The sequence below is a fragment of the Pristiophorus japonicus genome, chromosome 8 (assembly GCF_044704955.1).
Source record: "Pristiophorus japonicus isolate sPriJap1 chromosome 8, sPriJap1.hap1, whole genome shotgun sequence".
Classification (NCBI taxonomy): Eukaryota; Metazoa; Chordata; class Chondrichthyes; family Pristiophoridae; genus Pristiophorus; species Pristiophorus japonicus.
In genome coordinates, this window is record NC_091984.1 from 19,150,396 (window position 1) to 19,175,108 (window position 24,713).

General features: G+C 45.9%; 1 protein-coding gene across 1 annotated transcript in view; it reads right to left on the reverse strand.

Moving 5' to 3' along the window:
- Positions 1-15,356, reverse strand: part of st6galnac3 (ST6 (alpha-N-acetyl-neuraminyl-2,3-beta-galactosyl-1,3)-N-acetylgalactosaminide alpha-2,6-sialyltransferase 3) — a 229,311-nt gene extending 213,955 nt beyond the window's left edge. Inside the window, exons 1-2 of the mRNA XM_070888212.1 lie at positions 15,336-15,356; positions 14,681-14,872 (exon numbers count right to left, since the gene is read on the reverse strand). Coding sequence (XP_070744313.1) covers positions 14,681-14,872; positions 15,336-15,356 — 213 coding nt within the window. The remainder of the gene's footprint in view (positions 1-14,680; positions 14,873-15,335) is intronic.
- Between the last annotated feature and the right edge of the window lie 9,357 nt (positions 15,357-24,713).

The window sequence follows — 24,713 nt, forward strand, 5'->3', positions numbered from 1 at the left end:
ATTGCAAGCATGTCGGAAAAGAACAAACTGGTTTGCTTGCACAACAATACACATTCAACACCACACACATTATCTGCACTGCCTGTTGGTCATTCAGCAGCGCTAAACTGGTGCTCGTGTGATTTAGTATTCTGAACTGATTCACTGTTTTGTTTGGAAGTGCTATGGTCCCTGAGCTGGAATATTGCCTGAGTCTCTCCCTCTCTCCCTCTCGCTTTCCATTATTTCATGGAGATTAGATAAGCTTTCAACCTAAAAGCATTTTTGTCTTTGCAGAATAGTGATGTGCAGCACTGTTGACAGAGAAAGCACACAATCAGACAAAGAGCAGCAACTGATATTATTGAAACAATATAATTTCTCCCTTTTCATATAATTGAAATTTGTTGCCTGGTATCAGGGACTATGCAGCTCATCTCGAAAGCGAGAATCTGCTTTACCAATGAGCAATAGAACATTACAATCCGAATGAATAAATAAGCAATGCAAATTTCATGTTTAAAAGGAACTGAAAGCGAACGAGCTCGGAACATTAAACCTTACAAAGCAATTAACAGTTGCTTCAAACCTTAAACCAGCCCAGACCTGACTGAACACCTTGAGAGATAGATTTCCTACTCTTTGAATTAAAAAAACAAAATATCCCCGTCTGGTTTTAACTCCCATTCAATTTTAAATTCTCCAATTCAACACATCCCCAATAAATTTCAAGAAGAAAATACCCAGCACACTGCGCACAGCTAATGGAAGTCTCCAGGATGAGTTGAGTGCACATTTCACCTGACCACTTCAATTTAGCTGCAACGTGAACATAAAAATGTTACCTTAGTGTATTGAGCTTACCGAGTGACCATTGTTTAATACTAATCCCTGGAGAGAATATTTTCCTACAATGCTGCTTATTGTAGTGGCATAAGCAATGGTTTCTGTCAGAGCTTGACAGCAGAATTTCATTTCTGCCCTGACGTAATGGAGATCTCTGGTCTGTGCCTCTGCCACTTAATGGGAAAGCATTGACCTTCAGATCTTTGCTTAGACCTTTACACACGTACCATTATAGAGCTGCACACATCGCCCTGATTTTGTTGCGGGTAAATAAAAAAAGGAATATGCATTTATATAGCCACTTTAAAACCCTCAGGATGTCTTAAGCTGCCTCACAGCCAATTAAGTAACCTCTTCCGTAGCCCTACAATTCTTCAAGAACACGGTACTTCTCCAAGTCTGGCCTCTTGTGCATCCCCCACTTCCTTCACCCCACCATTGGAGGCCATGTCTTCAATCGTCTAGTCCCCAGGCTTTGAAATTCCCTCCCAAATTCTCTTCACCTCTCTCTTTCCTCCTTAAAACCTGCCTCTTTGTATAAATGTTTGGTTACCTGTCCTAATGTCTCCTTCTTTGACGGTGTTAATTTTTATCTGATTACGCGCCTGTGAAGCTCCTTGGGATGTTTTACTACGTTACAGGTGCAATATAAACACAAGTTATTGTTGTGAAGTGTAGTCATTGCTATAATGTAGAAAACCTGGCAGCCAAATTGTGTACAGTAAGGTCCCACAAACAGCAATGAGATAAATGACCAATTTAACTATTTTACTGATATTGATTGAATGATAAATATTGACCAGGACACGGGGGAAACTTTCCTGTTCTTCATGCAATGGGATCTTTTATGTCCACCTGAGAGGGCAGACAGGGCCTTGGTTGAACATCTCATCTGGAGGACAGTGCAGTTCTCCAGTACAATAGAAGCACTTCCATTTTTTCCTATAAGACACCTGTTTATTTATTCTGGTACAATCCTCAGTCTGGTCAATGTGATGTGTCTAAAATACGAGAAGGGCAAAATTCAGGTCTACCATGTGGTGAAATACCAGTGGTTAAGGCCTGCCGTCAGGTAAAATACAGGCGGTTAGATGTTTGCCGTGGGATAAAGTATCTGATATTGGATACAGCTGGTTCTAAGTCTGTCAATGACACAGTACAGGTCTGTCATTGGGTTCAGTACAGCTGGTCACAGGTCTGACATTGGGTCCAGTACAGGTGGGTACAGGCCTGTCATTGGGTCCAGTACAGGTGGGTACAGGCCTGTCATTGGGTTCAGTACAGGTGGTCACAGGTCTGTCATTGGATAAAGTGCAGGTGGTCACAGGTCTGTCATTGGATAAAGTGCAGCTCTGTTATTGGATACTGGTGGGGTTACAGGCATGCCATTGGTTGATGCTCTGGTGGTTCGAAGTCTATCAATCGATGAGAAACTGGCGATGGAGTGATTTGAGATAAGGAATTAAAAGTCTTGCCCAATATTAAACTATTAAACTGGAAAACAAAAACAAGATCGTGTGGATGCTGGAAATCTGAAACTTTCAGGAAGTTTGCAGTGTTCGGCCAGGATTGCTTGTTTGTTTCTGAATAAATCAGGAACATGTAGGTCAAACGAAAGTGACTCACTGCTCGTCATTCCAGCCATTAATGCTTCTGCATGCTGGAGCATCCTTTCTTAAAAAATATTTTCTCTCACTCTCGAAATTTAAATTTCTTGACCTTCAAAATCATTTTCAATTTGATTACACCCCCTCCACTTTGGCAGCAGATCTGACGACATTTTGGGTAGGAGATGGGACAAGCGGTGACACGGTGAGTTAGAACCTTGCCCGTTCATCTCTGGGACTGAGCTGGCTAATGGGACAGTTCTGTCATCTTCTTGACAGCTGTCAAGAGCCCCACGTGGAATGAGTTCAGACAGATCGTAATGGATGTTAGCCTGCGAAAGGAAGGTTGCTACAATTTAGCATCAATTAGCACTAATTGGTCAATCTCCCAGGGTGAGCGCTTCAGGACCAGGGGAGCCGGGATTCAGATTGAAGCAGTTGGTGTTCTGCGAAGGTTAATGCGTGTTTTTAGACAGTGCAGAAAAAAACTGGTCCTGCATTCTACCCAACCGGGGATCGCTTGATGCTGATAGCAAGAGAAAAACTTTCAAATCCCAGTGCGAGTGCTCCTTATCTCCAAGCTACCCTCCAAGCAGCAATTATAGAATCGTAAAATCATGCAACAAAGAGGCCATTCAGCCCATCGTACCTGTACCGGCTCTTTGAAAGAGCTGTCCAATTAGTCCCATTCCCCCGCTCTTTTCTCATAGCCATGCAAAATGTTCCTTTTCCAAGTATATAACCAATTCCCCTTTGAAAGTTACTGTGAATCTGCTTTCACCACCCTTATCAGGTAGTTCATTCCAGATCACAGCAACCCATTGCATAAAAAGAAAATTCTCCTCATCCCCAATGTTCCCTCCAATTTCTTTTCCTTGCGTGGGCCCTTTAAATTTGCTGCATGCTTGTGGTTGGCTGTGCGTGCGCGATATCTCTCCCAGCAGCAGCTGCTTGCGGGACCTCGTGATCGGCGCACGGCCACATTGCAAAGTGTTGCTCATCTTCCTCCCCTGGTCCTTTCGTCAATTATCTTAAGGTTGTCCCCTCCAGTTACCGACTCTCCTGTCAGTGGAAAACAGTTTCTCCCCAGTTATTCGATCAAAACCCCTCGTCATTTTGAACACCTCAATGAAATCTCTGCTTAACCTTCTCTACCCCAAAAAGGAGAAAAATCCCAAATACTGAATGAGACGAAGACAGATTCGTATTGATACAGTATCTTCGCGCATCTCTTTGCAAAGCAGTTCATCTTATGCAAAACACTTTGAAGCATTTCAAAGTGGAGACTGGTGTCATGTAGGCACAGACACAGCAACCATACTGCACACAGCAAGATCCCACAAAACAACAATAAAACAAATATATGAGTGGTTGGTCTGCTTTTGGGGGTCTTGCCCAAGGGAGGAATGTTGACCAGGGCACAAGGTGAATTCCCTGTTCTTCCAATGGCGCCGTGCGATCTGAACCAATGGAACAGCACCTCTGACAGTGCAGCACGCCAGCGCTACTGAACCGGACTGTTTGCCTACATTGTGCCTTCATATCCTGAAGCTACAGCTGTCTGACTCAGAAGCGAGGAGCTGGAAGTTAATGCCTGAATCAAAAGCCTGTTTGACCTAGTGCCGATTTCTGCAGATTAGTGATGCAGAGGAACAGCAATTAATGGCCTTGCGTTGCGAGATACAAAACGCAGCAAAAGTAAAAGTGCAAGGCTTTAAAATAGCTCACCTACTTACTGAGGTCCAAGTTTAGCACTAAATGAATAGTCAATACAGCTTGTATTACAGTAAATACCTTTGGAGAATTGGGTCCTTAAGCTGTACTAGACATAACTGTCACAGAAAAAGATAAAGTTGTTCCATAGAAAGCTGAAACCACAAGAAATTGCTGGCTGTGGTCCAGTGCAGAACAAATTCCTCTTTTGCTGCAGCTTAACAAAGTAACAAACATCCTCCCTCATTGTATTGATGTAATGGATTCCATTTGTAAACCTTAACCCTTTACAACCGGCTAGTCTGAACTACTGGAGGGACAATTTTTGATCATCTGAAAGAAACTTGCATTTATATAGCACCTTTATTTACATTTCCTTTCTGCCCATTTTCTCTCTCCCTTAATCCCACCTTTCTATTTCTCTTTCTGTACCAGATTTGACTCTAAATCACCCCTCCCCACTTTGCGGCTGTTCCTCGGTTTGTGGTTAAGGAGATGGACTGTTGGTCTCGTTGTTCACCAAGGTCCCAGGTGCCCCGTTAGCAGCTCACAATTCCAGCGAGGTATGGCGCAAAGAATTTTCGTGCCGAAAAAGGTGGAGAAAAAATAAAGTCTAACTAACGGTGTATGCCATGACATGCCCTGCTCCAACAAGATCCGGCTCATTATCTTCAAGTTTCCTTCAATCTGTGCGCCGGTAACAATGTCAAGGTGGTTGCCTGGGATGGCTGAGCTATAGTGAAGGGGGGAGAATTTGCAGTTGGGCAGCACAGAAGGCAGTTGGAGTCTGACATCTTCATACTAAGCCAATGCAGTCAGGCTTGCTGCTTGCCTGAATACTAAACCTTTTCCACCTCACTGCACAACATGGTATTGTCACATACAATATTGCTCCCTACGGTCAGGCAGAGTCAGCATGGATTTATGAAGGGAAAGTCATGTTTGACAAATCTGCTGGAGTTCTTTGAGAATGTAACGAACAGGGTGGATAAAGGGGAACCAGTGGATGTCGTGTATTTGGACTTCCAGAAGGCATTTGACAAGGTGCCACCTAAAAGGTTACTGCACAAGATAAAAGTTCACGGGGTTGAGGGTAATATATTACCATGGATAGAAGATTGGCTAACTAACAGAAAATAGAGAGTCGGGATAAATGATTCATTCGCTGGTTGGCAACCAGTAACTAGTAGGTTGCCACAGGGATCAGTGCAGGGACCCCAACTATTTACATTCTAAATTAACGACTTGGAAGAAGGGACTGAGTGTAACATAGCCAAGTTTTCTGATGATACAAAGATGGGAGGAAAAGCAATGTGTGAGGAGGACACAAAAAACTCTGCAAAAGGACAAAGACAGGCTAAGTGAGTGGGCAAAAATTTTGCAGATGGAGTATAATGTTGGAAAGTGTGAGGTCATGAACTTTGGCAGAAAAAAAATCAAAGAGCAAGTTATTTAAATGGAGAAAGATTGCAAAGTGCTGCAGTACAGCAGGACCTGGGGGTACTTATGCATGAAACACAAAAGGATAGTATGCAGGTACAGCAAGTGATCAGGAAGGTCAATGGTATCTTGGCCTTTATTGCAAAGAGGATGGAGTATAAAAGCAGGGAAGTCTTGCTACAACGATACAAGGTATTGGTGAGACCACACCTGGAATACTGCGTGCAGTTTTGATTTCCATATCTACGAAAGGATATACTTGCTTTGGAGGCAGTTCAGAGAAGGTTCACTAGGTTGATTCTGGGCGTTGACTGATGAGGAAAGGTTGAGTAGGTTGGGCCTCTACTCATTGGAATTCAGAAGAATGAGAGGTGATCTTATCGAGACGTATAAGGTTATGAGGAGGCTTGACAAGGTGGATGCAGAGAGGATATTTCCACTGATGGGGGAGAATAGAACTAGAGGGCATGATCTTAGAATAAGGGGCCACCCATTTAAAACAGAGATGAGGAGAAATTTCTTCTGAGAGTTGTAAATCTGTGGAATTCGCTACCTCAGAGAGCTGTGGAAGCTGAGACATTGAATAAATTTATGACGGAAATAGACAGTTTCTTACACAATAAGGGGATAAGAGGTTATGGGGAGCGGGCAGGGAAGTGGAGCCGAGTCCATGATCAGATCAGCCATGATCTTATTGAATGGCGGAGCAGGCTCAAGTTGCCATATGGCCTACTCCTGCTCCTATTTCTTATGTTCTTATGAGCCTGACCCAGTTGCAAAAAATAAAACCCAAGGGAGCAGAGATTCCGTGAGGCCATGCTGGAATCTGGAATTCTCCCTCCCCCAAAAGGCTGTGAATGCTGGGAGCTTTCATTACTGAGATAGATAGAATCCTGGAAGGTACCGGTATCAAGGGATATAGAGCAACTGTGGGTAAATGGAGTTGAGGTACAGATCAGCCATGTTCTAATTGAAAGGCGGAACAGGCCCGAGGGGCTTAATGGCCTTCTCCTGGACCTATGTTTCCGGAAGCTATGCCAGGATTATGTTCGCCATGGAATTCTACCATTGACCTCCCTGAAGTATGTGGGATTGGGTGGAGGTGGTGGAATGGGGGGTGGTAAAGCAGTCTCAAGGAGCCAACCTTTGGGAGTTTGAGGGAACGTCTTTGACACGGTGCAGAAGTTGCCCAGTCCAGGAAGGTTCCCGTCCACTTCCCTCACCCAGAACAACCTGTCCAGGCCCTCGGCCGCCTTACAAGGTTGACACAATGAGGTGCTGACACATAATGGTGGGATTGGGAGTGGGAGCTGTGAGGAACATATCACATTGCTGCTTGTGGGAGCTTGCTGTGTGCAAATTGACTGCCGCGTTTCCTACATTACAACAGTGACTACGCTTCAAAAGTACTTCATTGATTGAAAAGCACTTTGGGATGCCCTGAGGTCGTGGCAGGCATCTTTCTTTCTGGCAAAGTTTAACACTATCTCCTATTTTCGTTATAATTGGCCCAAATTGCCCCAACCCCTTTTTTCGGCTCACTCTCCTGAGCTGCGGCGATTTTGTTTCCTGGAAACGACGCCGACAAACTTGCTCATGATTCTGGCCGCTCTGCTGTGTGTCCCGGGTCCTGGCGCGGCGCTTCTCATGGAGTTGGGGGGGCGGAGCTACAGCCCTGCGCAGTAGCTCCTTCCCGTGATTGTGATGATGATGCCTGCAGAACGCGTTCCGCCCCTGTCCCAGGCCAAATGGCCTGCCGCACAGGCCGGCCGCTGAGGGCTGCCAGAAACAGGTTGGTGCGACTGAGTTTTGATTGGGGCGAGAGGGAGGAGGAGAGGTCGGTCGACTTTGGCTGCAGCCGAGTGGTTTGGACCGAGGATAGCTTGTCGTGCAGCGAAGTGGCTTGCCACGATGGGCTGGCTTTGCGTTAGTTCGGTCGGGTGGTGGGTTTGCCAAAGTGTTCCTGCAGTGCCGTGTGTTGCGCTGGTCCTTCCACACGTGGCCCGCCTGGCTCTAGCAAACTTGCCGACCGCTGAGTGTGTGCGCCCAAGTCAGTCCCCGTACGTCTCGCCGCCGTCGCTGCCGCCTGCTTTTATCCTCCGACACTCCGTGCTGTCCAGCCACTGCTTCTGGCCTTTCTATCGCGCTCTCTCTCGCTCCGATGTTGCCTGTCCCTCTGGCGCTCTCTCTCGCTCTCTGAATTGGGATACCAGAACGATGTGAACTGAGCCCAGGCTCCAGTACATTCGTGCACCCTCCCCCCACCACCCCCCGTCCGTCTGCCTGTACTAGCCTGCCCGCGTTGATCTTGAAGACAGCGGTGTGCGTATTGTGCTGGAGATGCCGGCCAGCGTCGACAAAATACCTTTCTGCCTACGACCTACGACCCCAGGGCTGAAGTCAGGCTTGTCGGCCGATCTCCGAACGCCTTTCGGGGCTAAATGAAGTCGTCTGCGGTCCCCCACGTGAGGGAGCTGAAGCCCCATGCCTCTGCCAGGTTTCAGGCTGCCGTTGTTAAAGCCCGACCAAAAACCCGAAAAATTGGCAAAAAGGGAAAATATTCCCGCCCGGAAAGGGTTGAAAGTCCGTGGGGCGGCAGCCGCATTCTCCCGCACCTATCCCAGGCCGAAGGGACTCCCACACGGCCAGCCACTGCCGAGTTTAGTTGAAGGTAGGATTTACTTCAGTTCTTTATTTGTTAATTTAATTATTTACTTCAGTTCTTTATTTTTTATTGAAGCTTATTTCTTTTTGTGCTTTGTTTGGTGCTTGGTGGTGTCAAATCCTTAACTGTAGTTAAGGTTTTTCTGTGCGGACAGAAGTAGCAACATACGCTGGCCTAAGTTAGTTTGGAGCAACTATTTGATGGTCAAACTGGCTTAAAATGGCCAAAACAGGCGTAAGTAGCTGGGAACGCCCCCTTTTGAAAAAAAAACGAAACGAAAAAAAAACCTAACTAGCTCACAACTAACTAACTCTGGCGCAAATTAAATGGCCAGAATTGCAACTAAAAAGATACTCCAGAAAAATCAAGTTGCTCCAAAAAAAAGAGAGCAACTCCTGGGGAAATTTGGACCCTAATATAACTTGTTTCTTTCCCCAGTTGGTGGCCACTATGGGGGAAAAATTGCACCGTGCCCCGTCTGGGGGGCACTACCTTCCCGGCCCGGGTCAGTCAACGCCCGGGGCGGAAGTCCTGTCCCCGGCATGAAATTGCCCCTTTGGTGACCCGGAAACGAGACGGAGCAGTGTCTTGGGCACTCCATCACATTTCAGCATGGCGCTGAACAGGTCAGCACTACGCGGCAGCTCTGCGTAGCGCTGATGCACCACAATGCCCCGCCCCTTACTGTAAAGGGGAGGGCCGCAGCGAACTCTGCAGCCCCTTTCACGGGTTTCACCGGGCTGCGTGATGGCGGCCGGAAGACACGAGGGCCACCATTGTCGGGCCGTCGAGAACGTCGGCTGGAAATAAAACATGGCGGCCCGGGGCGCACACCGTCTCCCTTTTCAGGGGCGCCCCGGGCAGACGTCAGTGTCCCCGTGAAGCTGGCGCAGACATGGGCCTGTGCCAGCCTGGCGTCCCGCAGAGCAATTTCCCCCCGGGGCACAAAATGCGGGACACAGCGCTAACTGCTAATCGCCCCCGAAATCGCTGGGGCAATTTCAATCGAGACACCACCGGGCAAAAAAAAAAAGGAATTTCGTCTACTGGAGGTGCCAATGGGGCACAAAAAGGGGGCAATTTTGACCCCTTTATTTAGACACTAAATTATGGTGTCCTGGGACATTGGTTAAGCAAAGAAATAGATGATTATTCCCCAATTACTGTGCAGTGAGCTGTCGATGAATGTAAATATTAATATGCACATGCAGCTATTAATATTTTGTTTGCACTATTTGGCTGAGGTGAGAATAGAAGCTCATCGTTCCACGATCAATCAATGAGCATTACTAGACAGATGCATCTATTCGCATGCAGGCTAAAGATGTATCACTTAAGTTCAGGTCTCATCAGCAGAGACTGACTTACATCCATTATATTAAACATGTCAGATAAATCAATTTGTGCCGAGCCTTTTCTTGGAGAAACAAGCCAGTATTTACTATCGCGCAAGAGCCAGTACAAAGAATATAATGACTCTTTCGGAGACTATGGGCTAGAATTTCCTATCAGCCCGCCAGCGCCCAATTGCCGCCCAAAAAACAGCTAAGATTAGAAAGATTGCCAGCGAAAACATCCCCCCCAAAAAATAAAAAAATCCGCTGAGCGAAAAACATGGGCCTTGCACCCCCATTCTGGGTGAAAAAAAATGCAATTTAGGGTCGATTGGGCTGTTCGTAAACAAAATGGGCGAAAAAAATTTTTTAAATCAATAAAAATTTACCCCGAGGCTGCGGGTTGGGCCCAACACCAGAAAAACAATAAAAATAATTTGTCAAAAAACGTCAACTAAAAAAAAAAATCAAAAAAACATTCCCAAGACACTTTAAAACAATCACCACAACACATTTTTAAAATAATTAGCAAAAAACCCAATTACGAACCTTTTGCTTGAAGAGCTACTCACCTACCGTCCAGCATCGCTGATCCTCGTGGGCGATTTAAAAAAAAATGTACCTACCGGTCACCGCTCAGCCGAGTATCACGCCAGGGCGATCTGCGGACAGTGCACGCAGACGGGCCGATCCCCAGCGGTGCCTCGAAACCGCCGGCGTAACTCAGGTGAGGACATTTTTCGCTGACCTGATTACTGCCCATAATGGCCAATATGGCCCAGAAACCGGACGGTAAGCCATAGGAAATTCTAGTCCTTTATAACTCAGCTTCTGGAGACACAGCTTTCTTGCTTAATACCTGCCAATATATTTGATCTTCATTGTCTCAGTCACATCGACTTTGAATCCTAAATGTTACTGGGTCAGTTTATTTTACAGAATCAAGACTGAGCTATATATCAAATCAAATCATTAATTGAACAAGTTAGCTCCAAACTGTTATGATAGAAACATAAGAAATTTGATATAATCTATAAATCACAAGATGAAGAATCCCTTTACCCATTTGTTCTCACCTATCCAGAATATCAACCCAACCACCTTCCCATTTCTTAAATAAGTCAAATGACTTGCCCTCATCCGGACTTCCAGGCTTCAGCTACTCTCCTTGACTGAAGGGCCCTTCCTGGCTTCAGCCACCCTTCCCAGGCTGGGTCCCCTCCCCCTCCCTGTTCTTGGCCGCCCTTCCCAGACTTAGTCCTCCCTTCCCTGCCTCGGCCACTTTGGAACCTGCTCAGCAAATGTACAGAAAAGCTTCAAAGGGCAAATAGACAAAGGGGACTTGTCTCAAATCATGTACAGAATTTTAATACATTTCTTAAGGGAGAGCAGAGAGGTTTTATTTAACTTCTATTACCATTAGTCACGTTCAGTAAGGGTATTCTGGGATTCCCAGTGGAAGACAGGAGTCAGTGGCTATTATCATAATGATATATCATTTTCTGTGCTGTAGACAGATTTTTCATAATAATGGGCCATTTATTTTACTCACTGTTTGAAGAGTTGATATTAAGGTGAAAAAAAAATCACAGGTATGGAATATGTATTTCCAAAATATTAGAGAAGACTTTCTACTCAGAATGTGGGCAAGGCTAAATCCCAAGCAATTCTTTAATCCGAGAGGCTTTCTAGGCTACTTCAGAGGGCATTGAGAGCCAGTAACAGTGTGGGACAGGAGATGGCCCATTGTCTGTGTGGAAAATAGGGCCAGCACGGGCCAGCCCACACTGCGATATGCCCATGCAGCAGAGCAGGTCTCCAGTCATCCTAGTTAACCCTTGCCACTGGATAAAGGCCTAGCTTTGTCAAGCCCGTGTGGTGGCTGATGTGCAACGGTCACCACACATTAAAAAAATTCACGCACAGGTATCTTCCATCCCCTCAATTGGAGTTCAGGACTGGAACATCAGGTCCTTCATTGAAACGCCTGTGAACTCGTGGAAGCAAGTCATCCTCGTTTGAGGGACCACCTATGATGATGGGGGACTGAAGTCACATGTAGGCCAGACCAGGTGAGAGTGGCAAGGTCACAGGTCAGCCAGATCATGTAGGGATGGCAGGCTCCCTTCCCTAAAAGGGCCTTGGTGAATCAGTTGGGTTTTTAAACAACAGCTTCATGGTCACTTTTCCTGATGCCAGACCACAAATTATCTAAGTTACTGAATTCAATTCCATAGCTTGCCACAGCAGGATTCAAAGTCAGGACAACTTAACTACCAGTCCCGTACCATCACCACTACATCACCAGTACCCTCAAAGTGCTGGCCGAGAGATGGTTCTGTTTCGGCTACGGTCAATTACACCATCACATGGGTGTTGGGCTTGACTCATATTTTAGCAAGTTCACACAACTGGGCGCATTACTGCTGTCAAGTGAGGTGGGTTCGTGCTGTGTTCTTCTGTAACGCATAAACTGGGCACTCCAGAGAGAGGGAGAACGGTGCTTACGGACGGCGATGCCATCTCTCAGGTGAAACAGTAAACCGAGGCTCCATCTGCCCACTCGGGTGGTCGTAAAAGGATCGCATTGTACTATTTCAAAGAAGAGCAGGCCCATATTTATCCCTCAACTAGCATCACCAAAACAGATTACCTTGTCATTAAGATTCTGTTCTGATGAAGGGTAAACGACCTGAAACGTTAACTCGGTTTCTGTCCACAGTTGCTGCCTGACCTGCTGAGATTTCCAGCATTTTCAGTTTTTATTTTAGATTCACCATCCGCAGTATTTTGTTTTTGTATTGTTACCTTATCATTATCTCATTGCGGTGAGCAAACTGGCTGTCCCAATTCCTATGTTGCGAAGTGCAGCCACTATTGTAAGTACTTCATTGGCTGCAAAGGGATGCCCTGAGGCCATGAAGGTGCTATATAAATGCAAGTTCTTTCTTTTCTTTTTCTGTAATGGCAACATTGATTCGATCAGACTTAGCTTGTCGTATTATTGATTGATCTTAACATGAGCCAAGGCCCAATTGGCTGGATTTACGACGTCAGCTCCTGTTATTTGCAATTCGCTTTGACTGAAAGCCTCATTGTTTCTTCAGTGCGGTAAGCACTTTCAGCAACTGCATATCCCTGTAAAGATTATAATTTACCAATACTATCTGATTACTGGAGTGGGCCAGCTAACAATAAACCGCTAATGGCTGCACTGTCTCATTAACAAAATGTTTGATTCCCATTTTAGACAATCAGCAAGCTAAATTGATCGGGTTATTTTAAAAAAATAGATCGGATCTGAATGGGGCACTATAAAAATCTTGTAAACACAACCTCGCGTACAATAAACAGTGAAGCTCTGCTGAATTTGTGACAAATGGAAAAAGGCAGAGTTAGGAGCGCATCAAAGAGTGGGATGAAAGGTGGATGTTCTGTCCTTTCATATCTCATCCAGTTCTTTCTTCAGCCCCATCATGGACCTGTCCATTCAATGGGCATTAAAGATATCATTATCATAGGCAGTCCCTCGAAGCGAGGATGACCCACTTCTACACCAAAAATGGATGAGTTCACAGGTGTTTCAATGATGGACCTAATATTCCAGATCCCGAACTACATCGTGAAGGGTGGAAGATGCCTGTGCGTGGATTTTTTTAACGTGTGGTGGCCGTTGCACACCAGTCACCACACGGGCTTGACAGAGCTAGGTCTTGGTCCAGTGGCAAGGCACGGAAAGGGCAGTAAAGATAATGGCACTAGTGGAAGTTCTCAGTGACCTGGAAAACAGTCTTGTCTCAACCAGTCCCACCAAAAAGAGATGCCTTCATTGTCCAGCCGTGGCTCAGTTGGTAACATCACACCTGTGAGTCAGAAAGCCCCGAGTACAAGTCCCACTCCAGAAACTCGAGCACAAAAATCTAGATTGACACTCCGGTACAGTACTGAGGGGGTGCTGCATTGTCGGTGGTGCCATCTTTTGGATGAAATGATAAACCGAGGCCCTGTTTGCCCTCTCAGGTGGAAATAAAAGATCCCATGGCACTATTTCAAAGAACAGCAGGGAGTTCTCGCTGGTGTCTTGGCCAATAATTATTCCTTAACCAACATCTAAATACTGGATTATCTGGTCATCACATTGCTGTTTGTGGGAGCTTGCTGAGGGTAAATTGTCTGGTGTGTTTCCTACATTACAACATTGACCACACTTCAAAAGCATGTCTTTGGCTGTAAAGCGCTTTGGCACATCTTGAGGTTGTAAAATGCGCTATATAAATACAAATCTTTCTTTCTATAAAAGGAGGCATCTGAGATATAACCTTAAAGTGGCATACAAGATGGTCAAGGGGATGGTAAGGTAAATCTGGAATGTTACTTCAAATTAAATTGTGAGCAGGAAAAATGGACACAGGTTCAAAGTAATAAAGAGATAAACTTAAAACTGAGATCAGGAAGCTCGTCATACAGAGAGTGATCGACATATGGAACTGACTTCCAGATACAGTGGAGGCAAAAACACTGGAATCCTCCAAGAGAAGCAATGGGATATTGAAAAGAGAGAACGAGAGAGAAAGAGACAGAAAAAGAGAAAAAGTGAAAAAGAATTCACTTTGCACCTTTAAATATTGACAAGGACACCGGGGAGAACACCCCTGCACTTCTTTGAAATAGTACCTTTTACATCCACCCGAAAGGGCAACCAAGCTCTCGGTTTAGCCTCTCATGCAAAAGACAACACCTCCAACAGTGCGGCACTCCCTCCGTACTGCACCGGAGTGCCAGCCTATATTATGTGCTCAAATCACTGGGATAGGACTTAAACCCATGACCTTCTGATTCAGAGACAAGATGCTACCACTGAGCCACAGCTGACACCCTTTGGTATGTAGTGGAGGCAAAAAAAAAAATGGAATCCTTTAAGAATCAATTGGATGTACTAAGGTGGGCCGCCTTCAACCGTAATTATCTTGTGATCGGGTGTTACGTAAATGCAAGCATTATTTATTTATTTATTTGCGTTCCCTCGAGAAGAGTCAGCCAGACTGAGTGAATTCAGGGGTTTATTCCCCATCCTGGTATAGTACAGTTCGGTTTACCTGCTGCGTTGTTACACTGATGTAGCCAGGGTGGTCTCGGGGCTGCTGATCATTGGTGAAAGCGGTTCTGTTTAAAATCCCATTCTGGCCAAGATAAGATTGGAGGAGAAGTGAATTGTCATGTGTGTAGTGGACTACTGCCACGAAGAGCGAGACCACCAGTATTGAGCTCAGCACGAGAATCGATTTTCTCTGTAAGGAAGGGGGGAAAGAACAGGGGGAAAAAAAAGGGGAAAAATACGTGTTAGTCTGGACAAACAACCAATTTGCACAGAATGAAATGTCTTAACTCCAAAATTAGAACATAGGAAGGAACATAGGAACAGGAGGAGGCCATTCAGCACCTTGAGCCTGCTCCACCATTCAATTAGATCATGGATCGTGGCTTATCTGTACCTCAACTCCATTTACCCACCTTTGCTCCAAATCCCTTAATGCCCTTACCTGACAAAAATCTATCAATTTCAGTTTCAAAATTTTTAATTGACCCCCAGCCTCAACTGCTTTATGGGAGAGAGAGGTGTCCAGATTTCCACCCCGCTTTGTGTGAAGAAGTGTTTCCTGACATCGTCTCTGATTGACCGAGCTCTAATTTTAAGGAAATGGCCCCTTTTTCTGCACTCGTCCATCAGAGAATGACTTTCTCTCTATCGACCCTATCAAATCCTTTAATCATCTTAAATACCTAAATTAGATCAAACTTTAATCTTCTCTAGTCAGTGGAATACAAACCTAGTCTCTGCAACCTGCCCTCATAATTTAACGCTTTTGGCCACGGTATCATTGTGGTAAATTGGTCAATTGACAGGAATTAAATTGGAGAACACAATGGCAAAGGTGGCCCTTTGGTTTATTTTACAAGCTCCTCCCTCTCATTCTCATACTTGGGACAACCCCCTCCCTATCACAGCTTTTAACAGTCATTACATTAGATCAGTGGGGCTGATTTTGCATATAACAAAAGCAAAATACTGCGGAAGCTGGGATCCGGAATAAAAACAGAAAATGATGGAAATCTCAGCAGGTAAGGCAGCATCTGTCTCAGAGGAAGCAGAGTTAACATTTCAGGTCAACGACCCTTCTTCAGAACTGGAGAGTGTTCGGAAAAAAACAGATTCTTAACAAGCACTGAAAGGGGGAGGGGAAGAAAGAACAAAAGGGAAGGTCTGTGATAGGGTGGAAGACAGACGAGATTAGAGAGACAAAAGGGAAGATGGCCCAAATTCAAATGGTAATGCCAGGAGTTAGAAAAACATTAGTCAAGATAGGGTGCAAATGGCAGGATAATGATTAACTGCCATTAGAGACAAGGAGAAAAAAAGAAACAGGCTCAGAGTGGGGGAGGGGGAGGGGAGAGGAGGGGGTGGAGAGGGTGGAGAGGGTGGAGAGGGTGGAGAGGGTGGAGAGGGTGGAGAGGGTGGAGGGGGTGGAGAGGGTGGAAGGGGGTGGAGGGGGGAGGAGGTGGAGAGGGGAGAGGAGGGAGGGAGCCAAAGGTTGGCTCTGAAATTTTTGAACTCTATGTTGAGTCCAGAAGGCTGTAAAGTGTGTAAACGAAAGATGAGTTGCTGTTCCTCGAGCTTGCATTGAGCTTCTTTGGAACAGTGTAGGAGGCCGAGGACAGAGAGGTCAGAGTGGGAGTGGAGTGGAGAATTAAAGTGACAGGCGACTGGAAGCTCAGGGTCACACTTGCGGACTGAACGGAGACGCTCCGCAAAGCGGTCACCCAATCTATACTTGGTCTCCCCAATGTAGAGGAGACCACATCGTGAGCAGTGAATACAGTATACTAAATTGAAAGAAGTAAAGTAAATTGCTGTTTCACCTGGAAGGAGTATTTGGGGCCCTGGATAGTGGGAAGGGAGGAAGTGAAAGGGTAGGTGTTGCATCTCCTGTGCTTGCATGGGAAGGTGCCGTGGGAAGGGGAGGGGTGCTGGGGGTGACTGCGGAATGGACCAGGATGTCATGGAGGGAGCGGTCCCTTCGGAATGCTGAGAGCGGAGGGGAAGATGTGATTGGTGGTGGGATCACGCGGGAGGGGGCGGAAATGGTGGACGATGATCCGTTGAACGTGGAGGCTGGTGGGGTGAATGGTGAGGACAGGGGGAACCTGTCGTGGTTCTGAGAGGAAGGGGAAGGGGTAAGAGCAGAGGTGTGGGAAATAGAACGGACACGGTGGTCGCGGGCCATCTTAACGACGGCGGAGGGGAATCCTCTGTTGAGGAAAAAGGGAGACCTGTCAGAGGCACTAGTGTGAAAGGTGGCATCGTCAGAGCAGATGTGACGGAGATGGAGAAACTGGGAGAATGGAATGGAGTCCTTATAGGAAGTGAGTTGGGAGGAAGTGTAATCCAGGTAGCTGTGCGAGTCAGTAGGCTTATAGTGGATACTGGTCAAAAGCCTATCCCCAGAGATGGAGACAGAGAAGTCGAGGAAGGCAAGGGAAGAGTCGGAGATGGACCATGTGAAGGTGAGGGAAGGGTGGAAATTGGATGCAAGGTGAATTAAATTTTCAAGTTCAGGGCGGGAACAGGAAACGTCACCGATACTGTCATCAATGTACCGGAAAAAGAGGTGAGGGAGGGGACCCGAGTAGAACTGGAACAAAGAATGCTCCACATATCCCACGAAAAGGCAGGCATAGCTAGGACCCATGTGGGTTCCCATAGCAACACTTTTAATTTGGAGGAAGTGAGTGGAGTTAAAGGAGACATTGTTCAATGTGAGAACAAGTTCAGCCAGGCGGAGGAGGGGGGTGGTGGAGGGGGACTGGTTGGGCCTCTGCTCGAGGAAGAAGCGGAGCGCCCTCAGGCCATCCTGGTGGGGAATGGAAGTGTAGAGGGATTGGACGTCCATGGTGAAAAGGAGATGGTTGGGGCCAGGAAACTGGAAACTGTTAAAGTGACGGAGGGCGCCGGAGGAGTCGCGGATGTAGGTGGGAAGAGAGTGGACAAGGGAAGAAAAAAAAAAAGAGTCTAGATAGGAAGAAATAAGTTCTGTGGGGCAAGAACAGGCTGTGCAGTACTGAGGGAGTGCTGCAGTGTCAGAGGTGCTGTCTTTCAGATGCGCCACTAAACCATGGGCCAGATGCTCTCTCAGGTAAAAGATCCCCTGGCTGTATTCGAAGCAAGGGAGTTCTGCCAGGTGTCCTGGCTGGATAGTTATGCCATAACCAACATCATTAAAGAGAGATTATCTGGTCATTATCATATTACTGGTAGCAGGACCTTGCTGTGCACAAATTGGCTATCAGGATAAACTAATGTGACTCTTAACGGTATTGTATTGGTACCCTCAAAAATAGGCAGGTACTTATCAAAGAAACAAACTCTTATTTTTGTAGATTCAACAGCCACACAGCAGCTACAAAAACAAAATGGTGGAATCCCTTTGACTCGCCTTCAATTCCGTTCCCCACATACCTTGCATATGCTCAGTACTAGACAGTACTCCACACCAATTGTAGAGGCGATTTTTGTTGAACTAAGTGAGGCTATTACTCATGGTAGATGCTGCTCTGAGATTTTGGAGTACACTCAGGGCCTCATTCAAAAGAAAAATGACAGCATACAGGTATGTAGTTACAGGACGTCACAAAGCATTTTACAGCCAAAAAAAAACTACTTTTGAAGTATAGATACTGTTGTGATGTAGGAAAAGCAGCAGTGGTATCAGTACAGCACTCCCTCAATACTGCACTGAAATCAGCTGTCGCTCAATGGGTTGTGCACTCGCCTCGGAGTCAGAAGGTTGCAGGTTCAGGTCCCACTCCAGGAACTTAGGCGCATACATCTAGGCTGACACTCCAGTGCAGTGCTGAGGGAGTGCTGCACTGTCGGAGGCGCCGTCTTTCGAATGGGACGTTAAACCAACAGAGTCATTATTTGCGCTCATTTTTTTTTTTTTTTTTTTTTTTTTTTTTTGAGCGTCCCGGTGTGCTCTAGACTCTTCCTCCGACACCTACGCATGTGCAGCTCTGCCCCCATCTTTCCACGCATGTGCGGACTCCTCGACCCAAAACAGGAAGTGGGGCCTGTATCGTGCTTTACTGAGCTGTGCAACTCCAGGGCGGGGGCAGGGGGTAGCTCTCTCCTGTCTGGAGTTGGCATTCAGAATGGCTTAAGTTACACTTTGCAAAGTCATTGATTATGTAGGCAGGGCGGTTCTAATTACACATTCCAGTGAAACTGCTGAGTGTGTCTTATCCTCCAAGGGGACCAATTAGCAATCAGGTCATGTGATCACGGAGACCCAATCAGAGCATTTTTCTAGCGCAAATAACTACGTCCTTAAACCAAGGCTCAGTCTGCCCTCTCAGGTGGATTTAAAAGATCCCATGGCACTATTTCAAAGAAGAGCAGGGCAGTTATTCCCGGTATCCTGGCCAATATTTATCCTTCAGTCAACATAATAAAAACAGATTATCTGGTCATCATCACATTGCTGTTTGTGGGAACTTGCTATGCACAAATTGGCTGCCATGTTTCCCCACAGTACAACAGTGACTACACTCCAAAAGCGCTTTGAGATGTCCGGTGGTCGTGAAAGGCGCTATATAAATTCAAGTCTTTCTTTCTTCTTTCTTCAGTGTAGGCCTGGATTACGTGCTCAAGTCTCTGGAGTGAGACCCAAGCTCACAACCTTCTGACTCAGGGAGGTAAGAAAACTAGCACTGAGCAACGGTGGACATCTGCAGAGTTACAGTTGCAAAGAGAGATGAGAAGCAAGAAAAGTATATGTGGGAGAAAGGAATATGTTGATATGGTGAGATGAAGTAAAGAGAGTGGGAGGATGCTAGTGAGGGCCATAAACACTGGTGTATTTGGGCTGAATTGTTTGTTGCTGTGCTGTAATAAATAGGAATGCAGCCTTTGTATGTATATTATTACAAAAATAAATTCCCAACAAGCAAAGTCAGACATCAATGATAATGCTGTCTCTCTTGATGAAAGCACCTTTGTGCTCTTGCCCCCTGACCAATGCTTACACAGGAAGTTCAAAGGATTGACTGATGCTACTGATGTTTCCTGTGACAGCCAGAAGCAAAAGAAAGTTCAGGGCTTCAGTGAGCTTTATTGAGAGAGGCAGTGCTGAGCTAGCCCTGGAGGATGGCTGCAGGGCAACTAGTAGCAAGTGGCACAAGTCTAGCACCGCTCCTGGTGAAATGTAACCTCTTCATCCAGTGCTGTGTTATTTAATGTGTCAGCCTTGGCTCAGGTGCTGGCACTCTCGCCTCTGAATTAGAAAGTTGTGGGTTCAAGTCCCACTCCAGAGACGCAAGCACACCATGGCTGACACTCGGGTGCAGTACTGAGGGAGTGCTGCACTTATTTTCGATGAGATGTTAAACCCATCTGCCCTCTCATGTGGAAGTAAAGGTTTGCATGGCACTATTTTGAAGGAGAGCAGGGGACTTCTCCCCAGTGTCCTGGCCAACATTTTTCTCTCAATCAACATCACTTTAAAAAAAAACAAACAAGCAGATTATCTGGACATTATCTCATTGCTGATTGTGGGACCTTACTCCACGCGAATTGGCCACCGTCTTTCCTTTCATTAAACAGTGACTACAACCAGCCATGAGGCAAGTGCTCCACGATTTCTTGTGACAGAAAGGCGGCTGTCAGACAGAAAGGGATGGATGTGATAACCTCAGTGAGACACTTCAAACATTCAACCAGATGGAGAGGCAATGCTAACACAGGCTGCCCAACAGGAAACCAGTGCTGGCAAAGGAATGTATTCACGATTTGGCTACAAATCGCAAAAGCTTTTGAAATCACAAAAGACGCTGCACTCAGAAACAAGGAGACAAAAAAACCCCACAGTAACTGATTTGTTAAAAAAAAACATATCAGAAAAGGAAAAAAATTGTAGGGCTATGAGGAAGGGGGAGTGGGACTAGTCGGATCGCCCTTTCAAAGAGGTACGTTTGGCTGAATGTCCTGCTTCAGTGCTGTAAGATTCTATGGTGGAGTGCAGTACTGAAGGTGGAGCAACAGAAGAGGAATCTTTCACTTTACTTATTGTCCTACATTTGGTTTCATCAATCATGAGATATGTGCTTTAGCTCCAATCCTTCCCTCATGATTAGGGTCAGTGCATGTCGAGTGGAAATTTGTAAAATCTGGAGAGGATATTACCACATTCTGCAAGATGCATCATCCTGCCCTCTTGCTTATTCCTTCACCCCACCCGGAATGCGGTCGTCAATAACATTATTCCCCATTATAAGCTTGCAGCCGAAGAAAAGCACAACGGAAAATGAACAAAGTCACCCGGGTCAGATGAGTTAATCGGCCATTTGAAGTGGCAAAGGATCTGTTGCCAGACTCAAACGCAGAGGAGCTTAAAAAGATAGGGGATGGGAAATAGAGGGTGGGATGAGCTGGGATTGGGGGTCGGATAGGCAATGGAGTGGGGAGTGAATTTGGAGTAGGGTAGCGATACAGCACGGGTTGAGGGTGGGGTTAAGATGTTGATCGGGTAGTGAATATGAAAGAGGAAAGGATTGGGGTGAGTTAGGCGATAGGATGCGCGTGGGAAATGAGACGAGCTAAGGGGCAGCAAATCAACAACAAAGGAGAATTGGGCGCAGTGTACAACAGTATGGCGATTCGCTATCACCCATCTTGTTCGACCGCTCAAGATCAATTTCACCACACCCACCCCACGCAAAATCAAAAGTAATTCTTTGTCCAAAGCCTTTTCTGTGGAAAAATGTGACACTTACAACTCTTAACACACCTTCAGCCTTCCTCCTATTCAAACAACTGGTTTCCCTGTTAAAGGAATGCATGGACTTTCAGCAACGATGGTTTGCAACAGAGAATTGCACATTCAAAACCACTGACTGTGAATCACGTTCTTTGTTGGAAGGTTGTGCCTCAGCTTAGTGGAAGAGGAGATTTCGGCAAGCTGGGTATAATGTACAATGTTGTCTAGAGGATGATGACTCAGTCTGCCTTCGTCCTGCTCATCAGCCTGGTGCCTCAATGAATATTTGTTCATGTTCTACTTTGACAATGAGCTATTTTCAGAACAGCATTGAACGCCAATGGTCATTTTTGCCTTGCCTTACTCTTGCTTTCTCAGAGTTTTTTTTTTTTTAAAACCACAGGGATTGATGGCCTCATCTACAATTTACTTCAACGACTATTCCCAGGGTCGTGCAATGCATCCTGTCAATAGTTGACCATGGAGCGTCAATTTATTTTTTGTCATGGTTTCATTGCTATTTGTGGGATAGAGGTTAACTAGAGACTAGCACCTCTGCCCCCACCACTACCCCTTTGGATGGATGGCCTGCCGGGAAGTCAGAAGATCACGGCATGTGTGTCAATCATGGCTCATTTTTGTAGCACTCCCGCCTCTGAGGCAGACGATCGTGGGTTCAAGCCCCACTCCAGAGACTTGAGCAAAAATCCAGCCTAACACTCCAGCCCAGTGCTGAGGGAGTGCTGCACTATTGGAGGTGCCATCTTTCGAATGAGACGTTAAACCGAGGCCCCGTCTGCTCTCTCAGATGGAAGCAAAAGATCCCACCACACTATTTTGAAGAAGAGCAGGGAAGTTTTTCCTGATGTCTTGGCCAATATTTATCCTCAACTAGACATCACTAAAAACAGATTATTTGGTCATGATCTCATTTGCTATATGTGGGAGCTTACTGTGCGCAAATTGGCAGCCACATTTCCTACATTACAACAGTGGCTACACTTCAGAATTACTTCATTGGCTGTAAAACACTTTGGTAAGTCCTGAGGTTGTGATAGGCGCTATATAAATACAAGTTATTTCTTTCGTTGAGACACCACCCCCTTTCAGATAAAATGAAGGGGTGTGAGTATCAGATGGCATGCTCAATTCACAAGCTTTTCTCCATTGCCAGAAGAAGCAACGCACACAGGCTAGCAAGCCACATGATGAACAGTGATAGATTGCATGGTTTATCCATTCTGGATGGAGGGCGGGACGGGTGAAACCTGGGGTGGGGGAGTAGAGATTACTAATTGGCCAGATTTTAAGTCTGCTTTTATTTTGACATCTGTCTTAATCTACGTGTTGTTTATTTTTTTTTTTAAAACTGTTCTCCAAATGGCCAGAAACAACTCAAATCTGTCACAAGAGAATCAGAATCATAGAAGTTTACAGCACGGGAGGAGACCATTTCGGCCCATCGTGTGTGCACCGGCCAACAAGAGGCTATCCAGCTTAATCCCACTTTCCAGATTTATGTCTGTAGCCCTGTAGGTTACAGCACTTCAGGTGCACATCCAAGTACTTTTTAAATGTGGTGAGGGTTACTGCCTCTACCACCCTTTCAGGCCGTGAGTTCCAGACCCCCACAACCCTCTGTGTGAAGAAATTTCTCCTCAAATCCCCTCGAAACCTACCATCAATTACTTTAAATTTATGCCCCCTGGTTGTTGACCCCTCTGCTAAAGAAAATAGGCCCTTTCTATCCACTATATCTAGGGCCCTCATAATTTTATACATCTCATTGAGATCTCCCCTCAGCCTCCTTTGTTCCAAGAAAAACAAATCCAGCCTATCTAATCTGTCCTCATAGCTTAGATTCTCCACTCCCGGCAACATCCTCGTAAATCTCCTCTGTACCCTCTCCAGTGCAATCATGCCCTTCCTGTATTGCGGTGACCAGAACTGCACGCTGTACTCCAGCTGTGTCCTAACTAGTGTTTTATATAGTTCAAGCATAACCCTCTTGTATTCTATGCCTCGGCTAATAAAGGCAAGCATTCGTATGCCTTCTTAACCACCTTATCTACCTGGCCTGCTACTTTCAGGGATCTGTGGACCTGCACTCCAAGGTCCCTTTGTTCCTCTACACTTCTCAGTGTCCTACCATTTAATGTGTACTCCCTTTTCTTGTTAGCCCTCCCCAAATGGATTACCTCACACTTCTCTGGATTAAATTCCATTTGCCACTGTTCTGCCCACTTGATAGATATCTTCCTGCAGTCTACAGCTTTTTTCATTATCAACCACACAGCTGATTTTAGTATCATCTGCAAACTTCTTAATCATACCCTCTATATTTAAGTCTAGATCACTGATGTATATTACAAAATGCAAGGTATCTAGTACTGAGCCCTGCAGAACCCCACTGGAAACATCCTTCTAGTCATAAAAACACCCATCAAACATTACTTCTGTCCTCATGCCTTCCTCCACTCCCCTTCCAGAACCATGATAGGGTTTCCTTTGTCCTCACCTTCAAACCCACCAGCCTCCACCTTCAACGGATCATCCTCTGCCATTTCCTCCAGCGTGATTCCACCACCAATTACATCTTCCCCTCCCCTCCCCTTTCAGCGTTCTGAAGGGACCTGCTCCCTCCCTGGTCCATTCCTCAATCAACCCCAGCAGCCCCTCCCCTTCCTTGTAACACCTGTCCTTTTACCTCCTCCCTTCCCACTATCCAGAGCCCCAAACACTCGTTCCAGGTGAAACAGCGATTTATTTGTACTTCTTTCTTAATACACTGTATTCGCTGCTCACGATGCGGTCTCCTCTACACTGGGGAAACCAAACGCAGATTTTGTGATCGCTTTGCTGAACACCTCCATTCAGTGCGCAAGTGTGACCCCGAGCCTCCACTCCACTCCACTCCAATCCACCTTTGGCCTCCTGTACTGTTCCAACAAAGCTCGACATAAGCTTAACAAATAAAATCTTTCGATTAGACACTTTACAGCCTTCTGGACTCAACATTGAGTTTCAGGTCATAACCTCTGACACCATTTTTTCAGATGGCAGCTGTTGATAATTCTGCCATTCCAAAATTACACCTCTTCTAGGCCCATCTTTTGTTCCTTTACCTGTCCCATTACCATCTCCTTTTGCCTCGCAGAATCAGCCCTTTTGTCACTTAATCTCTCCCGTCTTCCATCCTGTCACAGACCTTCCCTTTTGTTCTTTCCTCCTCGCCCAGTTTCCCGGTTTCTGCACTTGCTTAAAAACTGTTATATCTCTTAACTTGTTTCAGTTCCGACGCAAGGTCATCGATCCTGTT